Source organism: Crocuta crocuta, unplaced genomic scaffold (assembly GCF_008692635.1).
Source record: "Crocuta crocuta isolate KB4526 unplaced genomic scaffold, BGI_CrCroc_1.0 scaffold143, whole genome shotgun sequence".
Classification (NCBI taxonomy): Eukaryota; Metazoa; Chordata; class Mammalia; order Carnivora; family Hyaenidae; genus Crocuta; species Crocuta crocuta.
This window is the reverse complement of record NW_027529175.1, coordinates 2,265,843-2,281,042: the sequence shown is the minus strand read 5'-3', so window position 1 is coordinate 2,281,042 and position 15,200 is coordinate 2,265,843. Positions and strand designations below refer to the sequence as shown.

General features: G+C 44.7%; 1 protein-coding gene across 2 annotated transcripts; it reads left to right on the top strand.

Annotated features, from left to right (window-relative positions):
- The first annotated feature begins 2,391 nt into the window (after window positions 1-2,391).
- On the top strand, window positions 2,392-10,678 carry SNU13 (small nuclear ribonucleoprotein 13). Of its 2 annotated transcripts, none has more exons than XM_077757957.1 (3): window positions 2,392-2,486; window positions 8,773-8,893; window positions 9,708-10,678. In XM_077757957.1, exons 1-3 carry the CDS (start codon window positions 2,484-2,486, stop codon window positions 9,968-9,970), a joined length of 387 nt encoding a protein of 128 aa, XP_077614083.1. In that variant the 5' UTR covers window positions 2,392-2,483; the 3' UTR covers window positions 9,971-10,678. The 2 variants fall into 2 exon arrangements, with proteins under 2 accessions (XP_077614083.1, XP_077614082.1); XM_077757956.1 differs by lacking the exon at window positions 2,392-2,486 and adding an exon at window positions 7,136-7,243.
- Window positions 10,679-15,200: the final 4,522 nt, after the last annotated feature.

The window sequence follows — 15,200 nt, the reverse complement described above, 5'->3', positions numbered from 1 at the left end:
AAAAAAAAAAAAAAAAAAAAAAAAAAAAAAAAAAAAAAAAAAAGCTAGGGTGCCTGGGTGGCTCAGCTGGTTGAGCATCCAACTCTTGATTGTGGTTCAGGTCATGATCTCACAATTCATGGGATTGAGCCCCCGTTGGGCTCTGTGCTAAGACTGGGGAGGCTGTTTGGGATTCTCTCTCTCCTCTCTCTCTTCACCCTCCCCCATTCTTTCTCTCTCAAAAATGAATAATAAACATTTTTTAAAAGCACATCAAAAAAGCAAATGATAAAGACATGTCTATGACTATAAATTGAAATAATAAGGTTTAATTCCTCAACAATGGTGGCTTATATGTCTAACTAATATGGAAACATGAAACAGGATCTGAGAAGTGAACAGCAGAAGCCAAACCACAGGTTCTACCTTTTTAAAAAAAATTTTTAATTAAAAAATTTTTTAAATGTTTTATTTATTTCTGAGGGAGAGAGAGAGAGAGAGAGAGAGAGACAGTGTGAGCAGGGGAGGGTCAGAGAGAAAGGGAGATACAGAATCTGAAACAAGCTCCAGGCTCTGAGCTAGCTGTCAGCACAGAGCCCGATGTGGGGCTTGAACCCACAAACCGTGAGATTATGACCTGAGCCGAAGTCAGACACTTAACCGACTGAGCCACCCGGGCGCCCCTCTACCTTTTTTTTTTTTTTAGTGTGTTTTTTAAATTTATTTCTGACAGAGAGAGAGAGACAGCGTGAGCAGGGGAGGGTCAGAGAGCGAGGGAGACAGAATCTGAAGCAGGCTCCAGGCTCTGAGCTAGCTGTCAGCACAGAGCCCGATGTGGGGCTTGAACCCACAAACCGTGAGATTATGACCTGAGCCGAAGTCAGACACTGAACCGACTGAGCCACCCGGGCGCCCCTCTACCTTTTTTTTTTTTTAGAGGGTGGGGGAATGGGTAGGGGAAGAGGGAGTGAGAGCATCTTAAATCAGGCAGCGTGCAGGCTGATACAGGGCTTGATCTCAACAGCCTGAGATGATGACCTGAGCCAAAATCAAAAGTCAGATGCTTAATCAACTGAACAACCCAGGTATCCTGTCACAGGATCTACTCTTAAACAGGAACCATCTGTGGGTATTTCTTAATTCAGAGACAAATTTTGTTCTTCAACAAGTCATGCATAAGGTGGGGCGCCTGGGTAGCTCAGTCAGTTAAGCATCTGACTCTTGATTTTGGCTAAGGGCATGATTTCATGGTTCCTGAGATTGAGTCCCATGTTAGGCTCTGCACTGACTGCTCAGAGTCTGTTTAGGATTCTCTTTCCCTCTCTCTCTCTCTCTCTGACCCTCCCCCACTCACACACATACACACACACTCTCTCAAAATAAATACATAAACTTAACAAAAAGATTTGCATGAGGTGAAGTTTGATGGAGGAATTTTTGATGTAATGAATGTTCCATCCTGGAGCCAGTACAAACCCATCATGCCGCCCCATACCACGACTGGTTTCAGGCACAGCAACCAGATGTAGTGGAAGTAACCCAGGTCAATAGCCAAAATCCCAAGGTCCAGTTCTGGTTCAGCCACTGTCTCACTCTGTGACTTTGGGCAAGCAGCTTCCCTGCTCTGGACCTTAATATCTGTAAAATGAAGAGATTTTCTGCATGATTCCTAAGGGTCCTGCCAAGTCTCTAGTAGGTTTCCCAAATAGTTAACTGGAACTAGCCTATAACTGATCTAGTTTGGGCTGATCCCAGTGGTCCCAAGATGTGCCTGGCATCATGTTGGAGACAAATGAGTGAAGGCCATAACAATCAGGAAGGACTTCTTGGAGGTGGTGAGGCATGAGTCTAGCTTTGAATAATGGAGAGTTGGAGCAGCCTAGAGAAAAGAGCAGTATGCTGGCCAAAAGAAAATGCATGTCCTATGACATCTCCAAATTCAATCTGACCGAACCTCAACTCTCACTCTCAAACCTGTTCTTCCTGAATGCCCTCCTCAAGGGATTCCATTTCTGGTAGACTCCACACTTCCCACCAAATTTTAACAAGGATATCTAAGTATGAAGGAAAACACTTAGGATTACCCATCATTATCTCCATACCGTTCCTTCACCAGCATAGGGTAAAAAAGATGATTTTGAAAGCACAAGAATATGCTTAAAGATACGTAGTCAATGGAATGATGACATCATTGAAAACTTTTGTTCTGGGTGTCTGTGTGTGTATGTATGTATGAATGTTTAATTTATTCTTCGTGCCAAAAATGGGTAGTACAATGATAACAAAAATAGCAAATTACTGTCCCTCACCCAGTAATCACTTGGTTCCCCGGCGGGCGCCCTCAGAAGACGAGGTCCGCCCGCTTGCAGTGTGGCGTCACTTCCGTTTCCTGCCGCGCGCGGCCATCTTCACTCCTCCGGCGCGACTTTCCGGCAGAGGCGCGCGCTCCCGCTCTGACGTCAGCTACGCTCTCCGAGTGGCGGCGAGACCGCGGAGTCGCAGCGATGGTGAGTGCGTGCGCGTGGTGCAAGGGCTGGGAAGCGCGACACTCCGGGTTCACTCTCTAGACTGTCCGGGCTCGGTTCACTCACTAGGCTGTCGGGGCTTAGAACGTGGCTGTCTTGGTGGCCCCGCCTGGGGTTAGAGCTCCGCCGGCCACGGAGTCCCAGCCTCCTCCCCCCCGCCCCCGAGTTAGAACTCGGACCGCCGCGGGGCCCCAACAGCCCCGCTCGAGGTTAGAACTCGGAAAGCCTCAGGGTCCCAACAGGCTGTGGTCGGGGGGATTTTGCAGCGCTCTGTGCGTGTGGTTGGAAGCCTCCGGGGAGTGGAGGAGTCCCGGCCCAGCGTGGGAGCTAAGAGACCAGCCCACGTGGAAGTGAGTAGAAAGTTGGATGAGAAAACTTGGCTCCGTCTTTTTTCTTTCTCTTGCTGGGGATCGATCGCTAGAGGATGGTGTGGAACCCAGAATTCAACCAGCCTCCTCTACCCCGCTTCCCTGTTTGTTGATACTCAGGAGAAGGAGGTCTAGATCTCCATGGATCTGCGCCTTAGTGCCCACCGCGAGTTGCACGTGCCGGGGACTTGGCGTTTGGCGGCTGTGGTAAACGTGGAGTGATCCAGAACCCCGGCTTGGGGTTCAGGAATGGTTTCTGCGAGGCGGTAGTCTCAAATCAGAGGTCCTGGTAGCACCACGTGCGGCTTCTCTAAGCTGTTGGTGATCTCCAGCCTTTAATCAACTCCTGTAACAGCTTGGTAGCTAGTTTTGTTTGGTACTTGGTAAGGAAGAGTTTGCAAAGCACTGCCACTAACATAGTGAGGTTTAATCCTTCCATCGGAACGTGGATCCCGTGGGACATCTTCCCCCTTTCCCTCCCCCTTCCTTCTATTTTGAAGTTAGTATGTGGCTGAGCCTAGAACTTGAAGCTTCTAAACCAGTGCTCATTTTACGAAATTCCACGCAAAGTTTGGGAATAGAATGGCCTCGAGTTAAACTTAACAAATTTTCCTCGGGGCACCCGAGTGGCTCGGTCGGTTAGGCATCCGACTTCAGCTCAGGTCATGAGCTCACCATTCCTGAGTTCGACCTCTGGGTTGGATTTTCTGCTGGGCTCTGTGCTGACAGCTCAGTCTGGAGCCTGCTTCGGATTCTGTGTCTGTCTCCTTTCCTCTCTGCCCCTTCCCCACTCGCACTCTGTCTCCCTCAAAAATAAACATCAGAAATGAAGAACAAAATTTTTCTCAACTGTAAAACGGGGATAAAGATTCATGAGAGTGTTGGGAGGATTTAAATGGGAACGCATGTTAAGCACCTAATCCTAATACATGGAACGGTGTTGATGAGCACGCCTTATTTCTTGTTAAATCAAAACCTTCAGGGTTTTGTTTGTCTCTCTGGTGTACAGGGAGACCAAATAGATAAGTTAGCTAGCAGTATGATTTCATTTATTCACTCTTTTAAATAATCCTTAAAAATTAAAAGGTGAATAAATACACACAAAGCAAATTTCAGTTACTATTTACGAGCTAGGTAGCTTGTTTTAAAGTTGAGCCAACTTTTTATTGTTGACTGATATTAAAACAATAAGGTGAAGCCTCTGTAGTTTTTCAGGCTCCTGAATGAAGTCTTCCATTTTATGCATTTAATGTTTTGTTGAGAATTGAGAATCCTAAATTTCAGAGAGGGGTTGTTGGAGCTCCAATTTAAAGTAGATTTTTGAGGGGCGCCTGGGTGGCTCAGTTGGTTAAGTGTCCGACTTTGGCTCAGGTCATGATCTCACGGTTTGTGGGTTCGAGCCCCACGCCGGGCTTTGTGCTGACAGCCAGCTCAGAGCCTGGAGCCTGTCTTCGGATTCTGTGACTCCTTCTCTCTCTGATCCTCCCCTGCTCACGCTGTCTCTGTCTCTCTCTCAAAAATAAATAAAACATTTTTTAAAAGGGGGGGAGGCTGTGCCCATCTCTTAAAATAATAAATAAATAAAGTAGATTTTTGAGGAGTGATTGGGATTAAAGTGTTGTTGGGTCCTTTATTGTTTTGGATGAGGGTGCCGGTGTTGTAGAGCATTAGATTTTGATAAGTCAAGGACATATATTGTGATCTCTCAGGTAGCCACCAAAAGAATGGAGATATATAATTCCAGGCCAGAAGAGGGAATAGTAGAGTGAAAGAATAATAAACCCAAAGGGAGGAAAAAAAGAAAATGAAACATATCAGTTGGGACAAATAGAAGGCACAAAGAAAGGAAGATTTGAACCTAATGTTATCAGTACTTAATATAGAAAGAGACCAAGTGCTTCAGTGAAAACAGATTAAAGTAGAATGGTAAATGTATGACAAGTTTAAAAGTGTGATGTAGCCTATATAAACATAAAGAAGCAAGTTTTAAGGTGAAAGGCATCTGTGAAGATAATGGCTAAAAAAACAAGGTGTTTGCTTCAGATTTGGTGTCTCCTCTCTCAAAAATAAATAAACATTGGGACGCCTGGGTGGCTCAGTCGGTTAAGCCTCTGACTTCGGCTCAGGTAATGATCTCACAGCTGGTGGGTTCTAGCCCCCCACCCCCCCTTCGAGCTCTGTGCTGACAGCTCAGAGCCTGGAGCCTGTTTCGGATTCTGTGTTCCCCCTTTCTCTCTAACCCTCCCCCATTCATGTTCTGTCTCTCTGTTGTCTCTTCAAGAATAAAATTAAAACATTAAAATTTAAATAAATAAATAAATAAACACTTTAAAAATATTTTTAAGTTGTGCCTGAATGGCTCAGTTGGTTAAGTGTCCTGACTTCAGCTCAGGTCATGATCTCCTGGTTTGTAAGTTCGAGCCCCATGTGGGGCTTAGTGCTGACAGCTCAGAGCCTGGAGCCTGTTTCAGATTCTGTCTCTCCTTCTCTCTTTCTGCCCCTCTCCCATTTGTGCGCTCGCTTGCTCACTCAAAAATAAATAAAGATTTAAAAATTTTAAATAAGGTATGAATAAAATAAAAATGATATAATTACAAGAAGAAATGGACAAATATGCAGTTATATAGCATTTAAGTATATAAATGATAGATGGCAGTTCCAGAACATCAGTATGGAAAGAGGATTTGAACATCGTCAACAAACGTAATCTACTAGTCATAGTGAATCTAGTGAAAAAAAATTATAATGGAAATTTGAAAACATAACTAAACAATAGAATACCACACACCACAGCTAAAGTATTACCTGGAACTTAAAATGCTTACGTTGGAGGGAAAGGAACTATGAAAAGGTGGGAAAAGAATAAAAAGACAAAACACCAAAGAAAAGCAGAAATTACTGAAATAGCAAATAGATCTGACTTATAGGATGGACAGAATCAGACTGTTTTCTTTGGAAAGTCCCCTCCAGTGAGATTAATCAGGAAAATAAGCAAAACAGGTGTAAGGAGTAACAAACATGAAGGAGGTATAATCTTTGAGATAAAGTGAACAAATGCCTGAAAAAAGGGTATCAAAACCAATTCAAGTAGAAATTTAAAACAAAAAAAGAAACTAAAAATTTTTAACAGGAGGGCTGGCTGGATGACTCAGTTGGTTAAGTGTGCAACTCTTGATTTCAGCTGGGGTCATGATCTAACAGTACGAGATTGAGCCCCTCATCTCCTGAGCTGGCAGTGCAGAGCCAGTTTAGGATTCTCTTTCTGCCCCTCCACTGTGAGCTCTTTCTTTCTCTCAAAATAAATAAGCATTAAAATTTTTTTGAACTGAAAAAAACCCTATATATAGTTTTAAAAATAGCTTTATTGAGATAATTTATGTACTATAAGAAGTTCACCTGTGTGAAGTGTATACTTCAGTGGTATTTCATCTATTTACAGAGCTGTACAACCATTGCTATAGAATTTTAGGACATTTTTATCATCCCTTCCACCAAGAAACCTTATGTCCATTAGCTAACAGATATAAAATTTAAAAACCTATTTAAGTTGGTTTTATCTCAGGAATGCAAACTTGGCTTAATATTAGAAAACTGTAAAAAAAAAAATAAAGGAAAAAGTCTTTTTCATCTGAGTCAGCACAAAATCTGATCGAATTCAACACCAATATGTTTAAGAGTAAATTCTTTTTTTTTTTTTTAATGTTTATTTTTGAGAGAGCGCACAAGTGGTGGAAGAGCAGAGAGAGAGGGAGACCCAGAATCCAAAGTAGGGTCCAGGCTCCAAGCTGTCAGCACAGAGCCTGACGTAGGGCTCGAATTTACAAACCCTGAGATCATGACCTGAGCTGCAGACAGACGCTTAGCGGACTGAGCCTCAGAAGGTCTTAATATAGTAAGAAATAAAGTGAATTTTCTTAGCCTGAAATACCTAGGAGTAAATCTAGAAGAGATTAAGCCTTTTGTAAAAATTGTAAAGCCTTATTGAGAAGTACCCAGTTAAGCATATATGTTTAAATTGACGGACAGATTCTGCACAGGTCCTTTTACCCAAATTGGGATTATATCAAACCTACATATCGGATTATCCCAGCACGTTTTTGTGGGCCTTGGAAAGATGATTCTAGATGTATGGAGAAGAGTAGACCAATAATGAGCAGACCTTTTCCCACTTCTTCAGGGCACTGTAGCCCTCACTAAATTCCGCATCACCCTGGGGCCACTGCAGTCGTAGGGACCAGGCGTTTGGTGCAAGCTCACTGCCGATGTCACTTCCGCTGACGTCACCACTGCGTCACTTCCTGCTTCCCTGCGGGTGGGTCGTTTCTGTGTCCTTGCGGTGCTGTGCAGGAGACCACCGAGGCGGACGCAATGGTGAGTGCTCCCAACGGGCCGTCACCCACGGGTCACCAACGAGAGTCGGGGTGCCGCGCGCTGCGTGCCGCGGTCCAGCCTCCAAAACCGGGATAGGAGCGGGCCGCCGCGGGCGAACCGCTTGTTGCTCGCGGATGGTAACGTGGGGTGCATCCGAGTTTTATGTGTAGATTCATATATCCGTAAAAAGAGTCACGGGGAAAACAAATGAGAAATCAATGAAAATCATTAAACTCGAGAGGTGGGGGTGAGGAAAAAGGAATGTATAAGCAGGCTCCACCCAATTCGTTCCCAACGTGGGTAATTTTGAAGCAAAGTCAATGACGTAGCATTTTATTCATAGGTGATGAAGTATGTATCAATAAAATACGGGTTTTTATCAACTGCAGTGCCATTTTAATACTTCAGGATTTAGTAGTTCCTAAATAACATTAGAATCAAAGGCTTGATTTTTTTTTTCTTTCCTTTTGTTTTTACGCAAAAATGCTTGGTCATAGATGTTTTTGTTCTTCAAGAGGGCCAGTGATCACGTGGTATGTTGTTGTGATACTGGTAGCTGTTAATGTCTGGAACCATTATCTGTGTCTGGGTTGATTAGCTTATTAATACGGGTTGGAAGATGGCTGGTTTGATTGACTCATTCCTTTAGTAGGTGGAACAGTGATACAGGAGAAACTTGTCATCTGCTACTTGGTTACCTAGTAGTACAGTCTGTATGGGAAAGGCAGGGTAAATGCTTTACTGTCTACCAGTTTCCAGAGCGTTTAGTTCACTAACACAGCTTTGACTTTGGAACCATGTAGATGTTTTATGTATTTGAAAAGTCAAATCTTAATTTTTTTTAAGCAAGCTGAATACAAAGGAACTCTAATTGTATATCAAGTTGATAACCACAGGGAAAAATTAATCTGAATATCTTGAATATAGTACTCTGTATGGCCTTAGTTGCATATGTTCTAAGTTGCATATTTTGACCTTGGTGAGATTGTTGGTAGAGGTACCAACCACCAACCATTTTGTGTGTATTGTAGGGTCAGATAAGTGAGAAAATATTTTGATGGATTCTTACTGAGGGCAGAGGAAGATTTGAATATTGAATGGGGAATGGAGAGAGAGAACTTTGTGCTACAGTTCTATAAATTATGCCTTAATCTTTATTTCAGTAAATTTGGGGTGGAGTGTCGAAACCTAAATTTAAAAATTATCTCCTTGTCACTCTAGTGGATGTTGAGCCATGAGAGCCTATTTGTGATCCATCTGCTATAATATTACCAAGCAAAAGAGACAAATAAAAGTATATCAGCTTTAGTGTACATCATTGGAGTCTAATTGCTAAAATTTTTTTATTCTGATACATTTTAGTTTTTCTAACTTGGGAAGAGGCCGCCATTGTCAATTACCAAGTGTCTTTCTGAGGGAGGAACAGCGAAGCTGTTGTTGATTTAAGGTATTTTATGATTTGTCTGGAACACCTTCTGGTTCAATTTGACTGATGGGTTTGATGGCTTCCCCCACTTCCTGCCCCATAGACTGAGGCTGATGTGAATCCGAAGGCCTACCCCCTTGCAGATGCCCACCTCACCAAGAAACTACTGGACCTTGTTCAGCAGTCATGTAACTACAAGCAGCTTCGGAAAGGAGCCAACGAAGGTAAGGCAGCCAGAGGGGGCTTCAGGTAGAGTGATCGAGGCACTGTCTCAATCTCCAAGATTTCCAGCTTGGAAAGAGGGCTGGATACTCTTGAGACGAGTGGGAGGACTTGGGAGCAGCATTTTGGTAGTAGATGCTAAAAGGCTAAAAATGATTTTAGACCCATCAGTTGTTAACATCTACTTTCTGAGGAGAATCAGAGTCGGGACTTGAACTTGGGCAGTGCAGCTCCAGAGTCTGTGCTCTTGTCCCTACTCCAGCGGTAACACATTGTGGTCTGTGGACTAGCACTGGGCCGCAGAGGTAAGCAGTCAGGAGTAAGTGTTTAAACAGTGACGCGGGGTGCTGATTTTTTCTTCTTAAGTTGCATGTGGTGTGAGCTTTCCAGAAATACTGCTCGTGACAGACTGGGATGGTAAAACCCCGATTCTTGATCACAGAGTTGGAGAAATGCTGTACTGCAAAGCCTGTGTGCAAGCTGTTGCGGTCAACCCAGCAAGAGGTGGTAGTGACTGGGGCGAGTATGGTAAAGGGAGGAGAGAAGTGATCTGCTTCAGGATGTGTTGTGACAGAGCTGATGGCTTTGATGTAGGGTTTGAGGAAGGCATTGAGGGTGGCTAATTGGTGATTAAGTCCCATATTGCTTCCCAAGGCCACACTATAGGACAGAGAATTGCTTGTGCTTGGGGATTTTTGCCCAGAAAGCACCTGTTTCTTTCCATTAGAAATTGCTTTTTTTGTGGCTTCCATGCCCAACTTCCCTCCCCCACCCCCACCCCAATCACTTATTGGCCTCCTGTCCTTCTCTCTTCAGCCACCAAAACACTCAACAGAGGCATCTCTGAGTTCATCGTGATGGCGGCAGACGCTGAGCCTCTGGAGATCATCCTACACCTTCCGCTGCTGTGTGAGGATAAGAACGTGCCCTACGTGTTTGTGCGCTCCAAGCAGGCCCTGGGCCGGGCCTGCGGGGTCTCCAGGCCCGTCATCGCTTGTTCTGTCACCATCAAGGAAGGCTCACAGCTGAAGCAGCAGATCCAGTCCATTCAGCAGTCCATTGAAAGGCTCTTAGTCTAAACTGGTGGCCTGCGCCCCCTCCTCCCTGAGTCCTCCCCCTGGGGGTGTGTATCATAGCGTCGGTGTTAGCATGTAGTACCTCCAGCCACCTCCTCTTGTTAATAGTATAGTACTAAATCTGGGTTTTGCATTTTTGTATTATTTTACAGGTCGTTATCCATATATTAATCCCCCACCCAGCCCAATCTCCCATTCTACCCTCTCTGCCACCTTATCCTCCCTTTTGAAAAGTGAACTAATGCCAAGAACAGGCAGAGACAGAATGGTGACACCATTCAAAGGCAGGGAAGAGCCAGGAGAGAGCTCTGGTTCGAGTTTTCAGGCACTAACTTCCCGTCATATGCAGGACATGATGGATGTAAACACTGTTCACTTTGTATCCCTTGTGCCTGGTGTACACAGTCATTCCATACGTGTTTGCTCTCTGTGGGGATCGTGTCACGTTTGGGGAGAAAGCATGTATCCTGTGAGGTTGTTACGTGTATGTCCAAGTGTCATGTGCTAATCTGCCCCTGCCGTTTGCCTTGGTAACGTGATGTTCCCCCTCTCCCCCCACTCCTAACCTAACCGTGCCCCTGAGGGCCACAGGGCAGCAGCATACCAAAGCTGCAGAATTCCAGAAGCTGCCCAGGNTTAGCACATCGGAAGGATAGTGCTAGTGTGCCATTCTTGTGAGCATCCTAATAAAGAAATATATTCATATTCCAATTTAAAGAAAGTGTGGTTCTTGATAGGTACCCAGCTAATGCCTGAAATGAAGAACTGTTCAGCATCCTTAGACCAGTGATAGCTTCTCAAACTTTCCACCAAGAGGCTGTGAAAAAGCCATTACCTTGGGTGATTTCCAGCAGCTCAAAATGTCTTGTACTAACGTGATCGTTGAGATGTCGCTCTCACCCTACAAAGGGTTTCCCCGCCTCAGCACTAGGGACGTTTTGGGCTGGATGATGTTTTTATTTTTTAATTTAAGTTTAACTCCAGGTTACTTAACAGTGTACTAATGGTCCAGGAGTGGGCTGGCCTGTGTGCTGCAGTGTTTAGCAGCCTCTCTGGCCTTTACCCACTAGATGTCAGCAGCGGTCTTCTCCTGCCCCCAAGACACTGCCAGCTATTCCTGGTGGCAGCGTCACCCCGAGTTGAGAACTTGCAGAATTAAGGCTCCTAGTAGCCTTTGCCACATGCTAGAGACTTGGGGGTTGTGAGGGGATGGGATGACGGAAGCCACTTCTACTTGTTACTTAAGGGAACGCACTGCACTGTGAGATCCTTGAATCTCAGCAAGAAAAGTTTTCTTCCAGAGTGTAGAAAGCTGAGGGGTGCCTGGGTGGCTCAGTCGGTTAAGCGTCCAGCTTTGGTTCAGGTCATGATCTCACAGTTCGTGGGTTTGGACCCTGCGCCAGGCTCTGTGCTGCCCGCTCAGAGCCTGGAGCCTGCTTTGGTACCTGCTTCTCCCTCTCTGACCCTCCCCTGCTCACACTGTCTGTCTCTCTCTCTCAGAAATAAAACATTAAAAAAATTTTTTTAAGTGTAGAAAACTGAACACCATAACGGTCAAATGAGTGCAGGTTATATTTAGTGTCCTTGGTGAGCTTGGGTTGGTGTGTGCATTCCAGTAAGAAGCATGTGTAGGAAATCTAGAAGCCACCCTGTCCTGCTAAGGTGTGTGCCTACTGGGCTAGTCCTTTCTTGCAGCTCACTCCAGTGTCTAGGTACCCCCATCCCAACCCAAGCAGCTTTCTATTGGTGGGTGGGGAGTTTGGGGTGCTTACTATCTTTTGTCCTATGTGTACATTTTAATTTTTTAATGTTTATTTACTTTTGAGAGACTGAGCATGAGCTGGGGAGGGGCAGAGAGAGAGGGAGACAGAATCTGAAGCAGGCCCCAGGTTCTGAGCTGTCAGCACAGCCTGACACGGGGCTTAAACTCCCAAACCTTGAGATCTTGACCTGAGCCAAAGTCAGCCGCTTAACCAACTGAGCCACCCAGGCACCCCATGTGTACATTTATAATCATACTTTAAAAGACCAAAATAAGTTGGATGGAGGAAGATCAAGAAGTTCAACCTCCACTTAGTTGGAAACTGGGCCTTATCCACGAGAGCTCCAGGAAGGGAGGTGGGGCAGGGGCTCCTGGGACCTTCACCCCTAATGCCCACTTGATCCTGGAGTGTTAGCTCAGGTGCCACAGCCACATTTTAAGCATTCAGAGGGCAGGGTGTCCATTTATGACCCTTTGAAAAAACTGGCTCTTCTCCCTGCTCCTAATGGCCCCAACTGCCTGTCTTATGTCTGCATCTCCACCATGTTCTGTCTTCTTCGCTCAGTGTTTCACATGTGGTTTCTTGAACATTCCAAAAGCACTTTCTTCTCATTGGTTGTATCTGATGTTCCTTTACTGCACTGGTGGCTTTCTTCTCATGCCAATCTTAATTCAAGTACCACTTCTGTAGGGCCTTTACATACTACCTCATTTCCTTTTCCCCCAGCACTGTGATATTCTATTTTTAGCTTCTCCTGCACTAACATCTGAGGTCGTTTTCTGATCATTACCCTCATTAGCGAGCAGGAACTGTGTGATACCCTAGCACTGTAGCAGTGCTCTAACATACATCCTTCGAATGTGTAGAATGACGGGGCACCTAGGTGGCTCAGTCAGTTGAGCGTCCAACCCGACTTCGGTTCAGCTCATGATCTCATGGTTTGTGAATTCTAGCCCTGCATCAGGCTCTGTGCGGACAGTTCAGAGCCTGGACCCTGCTTCGAGTTCTGTCTTCCTCTCTCTCTGCCCCTCCCCTGCTCACACTCTGTCTCTCTCTCTCTCTCAAAGATAAACATTAAAAAAATGTTTAACAATAGTCAAAGTATGGAAAGAGCCCAAATGTCCATCAACAGATGAATGGATAAAGAAGATGTGGTATATAGATACAATGGAGTATTACTCAGTAATCAAAAAGAATGAAATCTTGCCATTTGCAACTACATGGATGGAACTGGAGAGTATTATGCTGAGCAAAATTAGAGAAAGACAAATATGTGACTTAACTCATATGAGGAATTTAAGATACAAAGCAGATGAAGATAAGGGAAGGGAAGCAAAGAGAATATAAAAACAGGGAGGGGGACAAACCGTAAGACTCTTAGAGAACAGAGGGTTGCTGGAGGGGTTGTGGGAGGGGAGACTGGCCTAAATGGGTGAGGGGCATTAAGGAATCTACTCCTGAAATCATTGTTGCACCATAGGCTAACTAANAGAATGAAATCTTGCCATTTGCAACTACATGGATGGAACTGGAGAGTATTATGCTGAGCAAAATTAGAGAAAGACAAATATGTGACTTAACTCATATGAGGAATTTAAGATACAAAGCAGATGAAGATAAGGGAAGGGAAGCAAAGAGAATATAAAAACAGGGAGGGGGACAAACCGTAAGACTCTTAGAGAACAGAGGGTTGCTGGAGGGGTTGTGGGAGGGGAGACTGGCCTAAATGGGTGAGGGGCATTAAGGAATCTACTCCTGAAATCATTGTTGCACCATAGGCTAACTAACTTGGATGTAAATTAAACAATAAATAAAAATTAAAATTAAAAAAATTTAAGTGTAGAGTGAAGAATTCCTAAAGGCTAGACACACAAGGAAATCTAGTAATTTCCGTCTAGCCACCTATGAAGTTGGCTGCAGAATTTTGCGTTTAAGCATCTTGGAGGGAATAATCAGCTCTGAAAGGGTCCTCTGACCCCAAACACACAGTGGTTAGGAACTTCTAAGAGTGTAAGTTTCCTGAGTGGACTAAGGAACATTTTTACAATAATGACCTTGATAAAGGTCATCTGTAATATGTTAATATTGTATTTCCATTATCTTTAAGCCCAAACTGTGATGAGGAAGGAAGAGAAACTTGTTCTCAACACAGTATCCCCGAGTCCCTCTCAATGTCAGCCAAGTTACATTTTGAAAAATCTCCCCCCAACCCACCCGCTATCCTCTGTCCCTTTTCTGCTCTTTCTGCTGCTACTGCTTTTGAAGAATTAGCCCGAGAGAAGGAAGGAAAGCATCTGGAAGGGTTTGCATCCTCCAAGGTCGGCTGGAGATTCACGGTCTGTAGACCGTGTGTCTTTCAGGACTAGACACCATCTCATGAGATATAGGAGGGGCCAAGTTACTCTTGTGAGAGATTTTCACTTTTGGCTTCTTTGTTCTTGGAGTGTCATAAGGTGTTTTGTTTTGTTTTTACTTGGAAAGCAGATGTAATGCTCTTGTTTGGCTTTCTTTCCTTATGTGGGGGAGGGAAGTTACTTCTCCGATTAGAAGAGATGCTTTTGAGGATTAACTTCCCTCTAATTCTTCAAATGCGGTAGCAGCAACAAAGAGAAAGACACCCTGCTCCTCTTCCCCTTCTCCTAATGCTACGACCTCGCCTCAGCTTACGACAGCTCCTCTGAAAAAACAGGAGGAATAACTCCTTTCATGTATGCTGGAATCCAAATTCTCGGGGCAATAGAAAATGTATCTTCAGGTACTTGAATGTCACACGAAGAGGAATGCAGCATGAAGGGGGCTGCCATTTACTCATGAAGCAAATTGTACCGGAATTAGAAATGTTCCATTCTGGGGCACCTGGGTGGCTCAGTCGGTTAAGCGTCCGACTTCAGCTCAGGTCATGATCTCACAGTTCGTGGGTCTGGGCCCTGCGTCGGGCTCTGTGCTGACAGCTCAGAGCCTGGAGCCTGCTTCGGATTCTGTGTCTCCCTCTCTCTGACCCTCCCCTGCTCACACTGTCTCTCTCTCTCTCTCTCAGAAATAAATAAAACATTAAGCAAAAAAATTTTTTTAAATGTTCCATTCTTCCTGCTTCTGAACTCTGATCTTTAGCTCTGTATTGACACAGTGAAAGGGAAAAACAGGTTGGGGGGACAGAGGATGAGGAGAATATTGCTGGGGCTTGTCATTCCTGAAGTATGTCTACCTGTCCTTAATTGTCACATTCTCCCCTACCTTCCCTGATACTTACTTTGTTTCCATGGTGATGAGGATTGTTCCTAATGGGAGAGCAAATTAAGCTAATAGCCAATGGCAAGTGATCTTTGGAGGTGAGGCAAACCCATCTCTCTCTTTCACACAAAAGAACAGTATAGAGGCACCTGGGTGGCTCAGTCAGTTAAGTGTCCGACTTCGGCTCAGGTCATATCTCATGGGGAGTTTGAGCCCCACATCAGGCTCACTGCTGTCAG

Excerpts from the sequence above, each read along its gene's own strand:
- SNU13 (XM_077757957.1), top strand. Across the intron at positions 8,894-9,707 it reads TCGGAAAGGAGCCAACGAAG|CCACCAAAACACTCAACAGA; the intron begins GTAAGGCAGCCA and ends TTCTCTCTTCAG.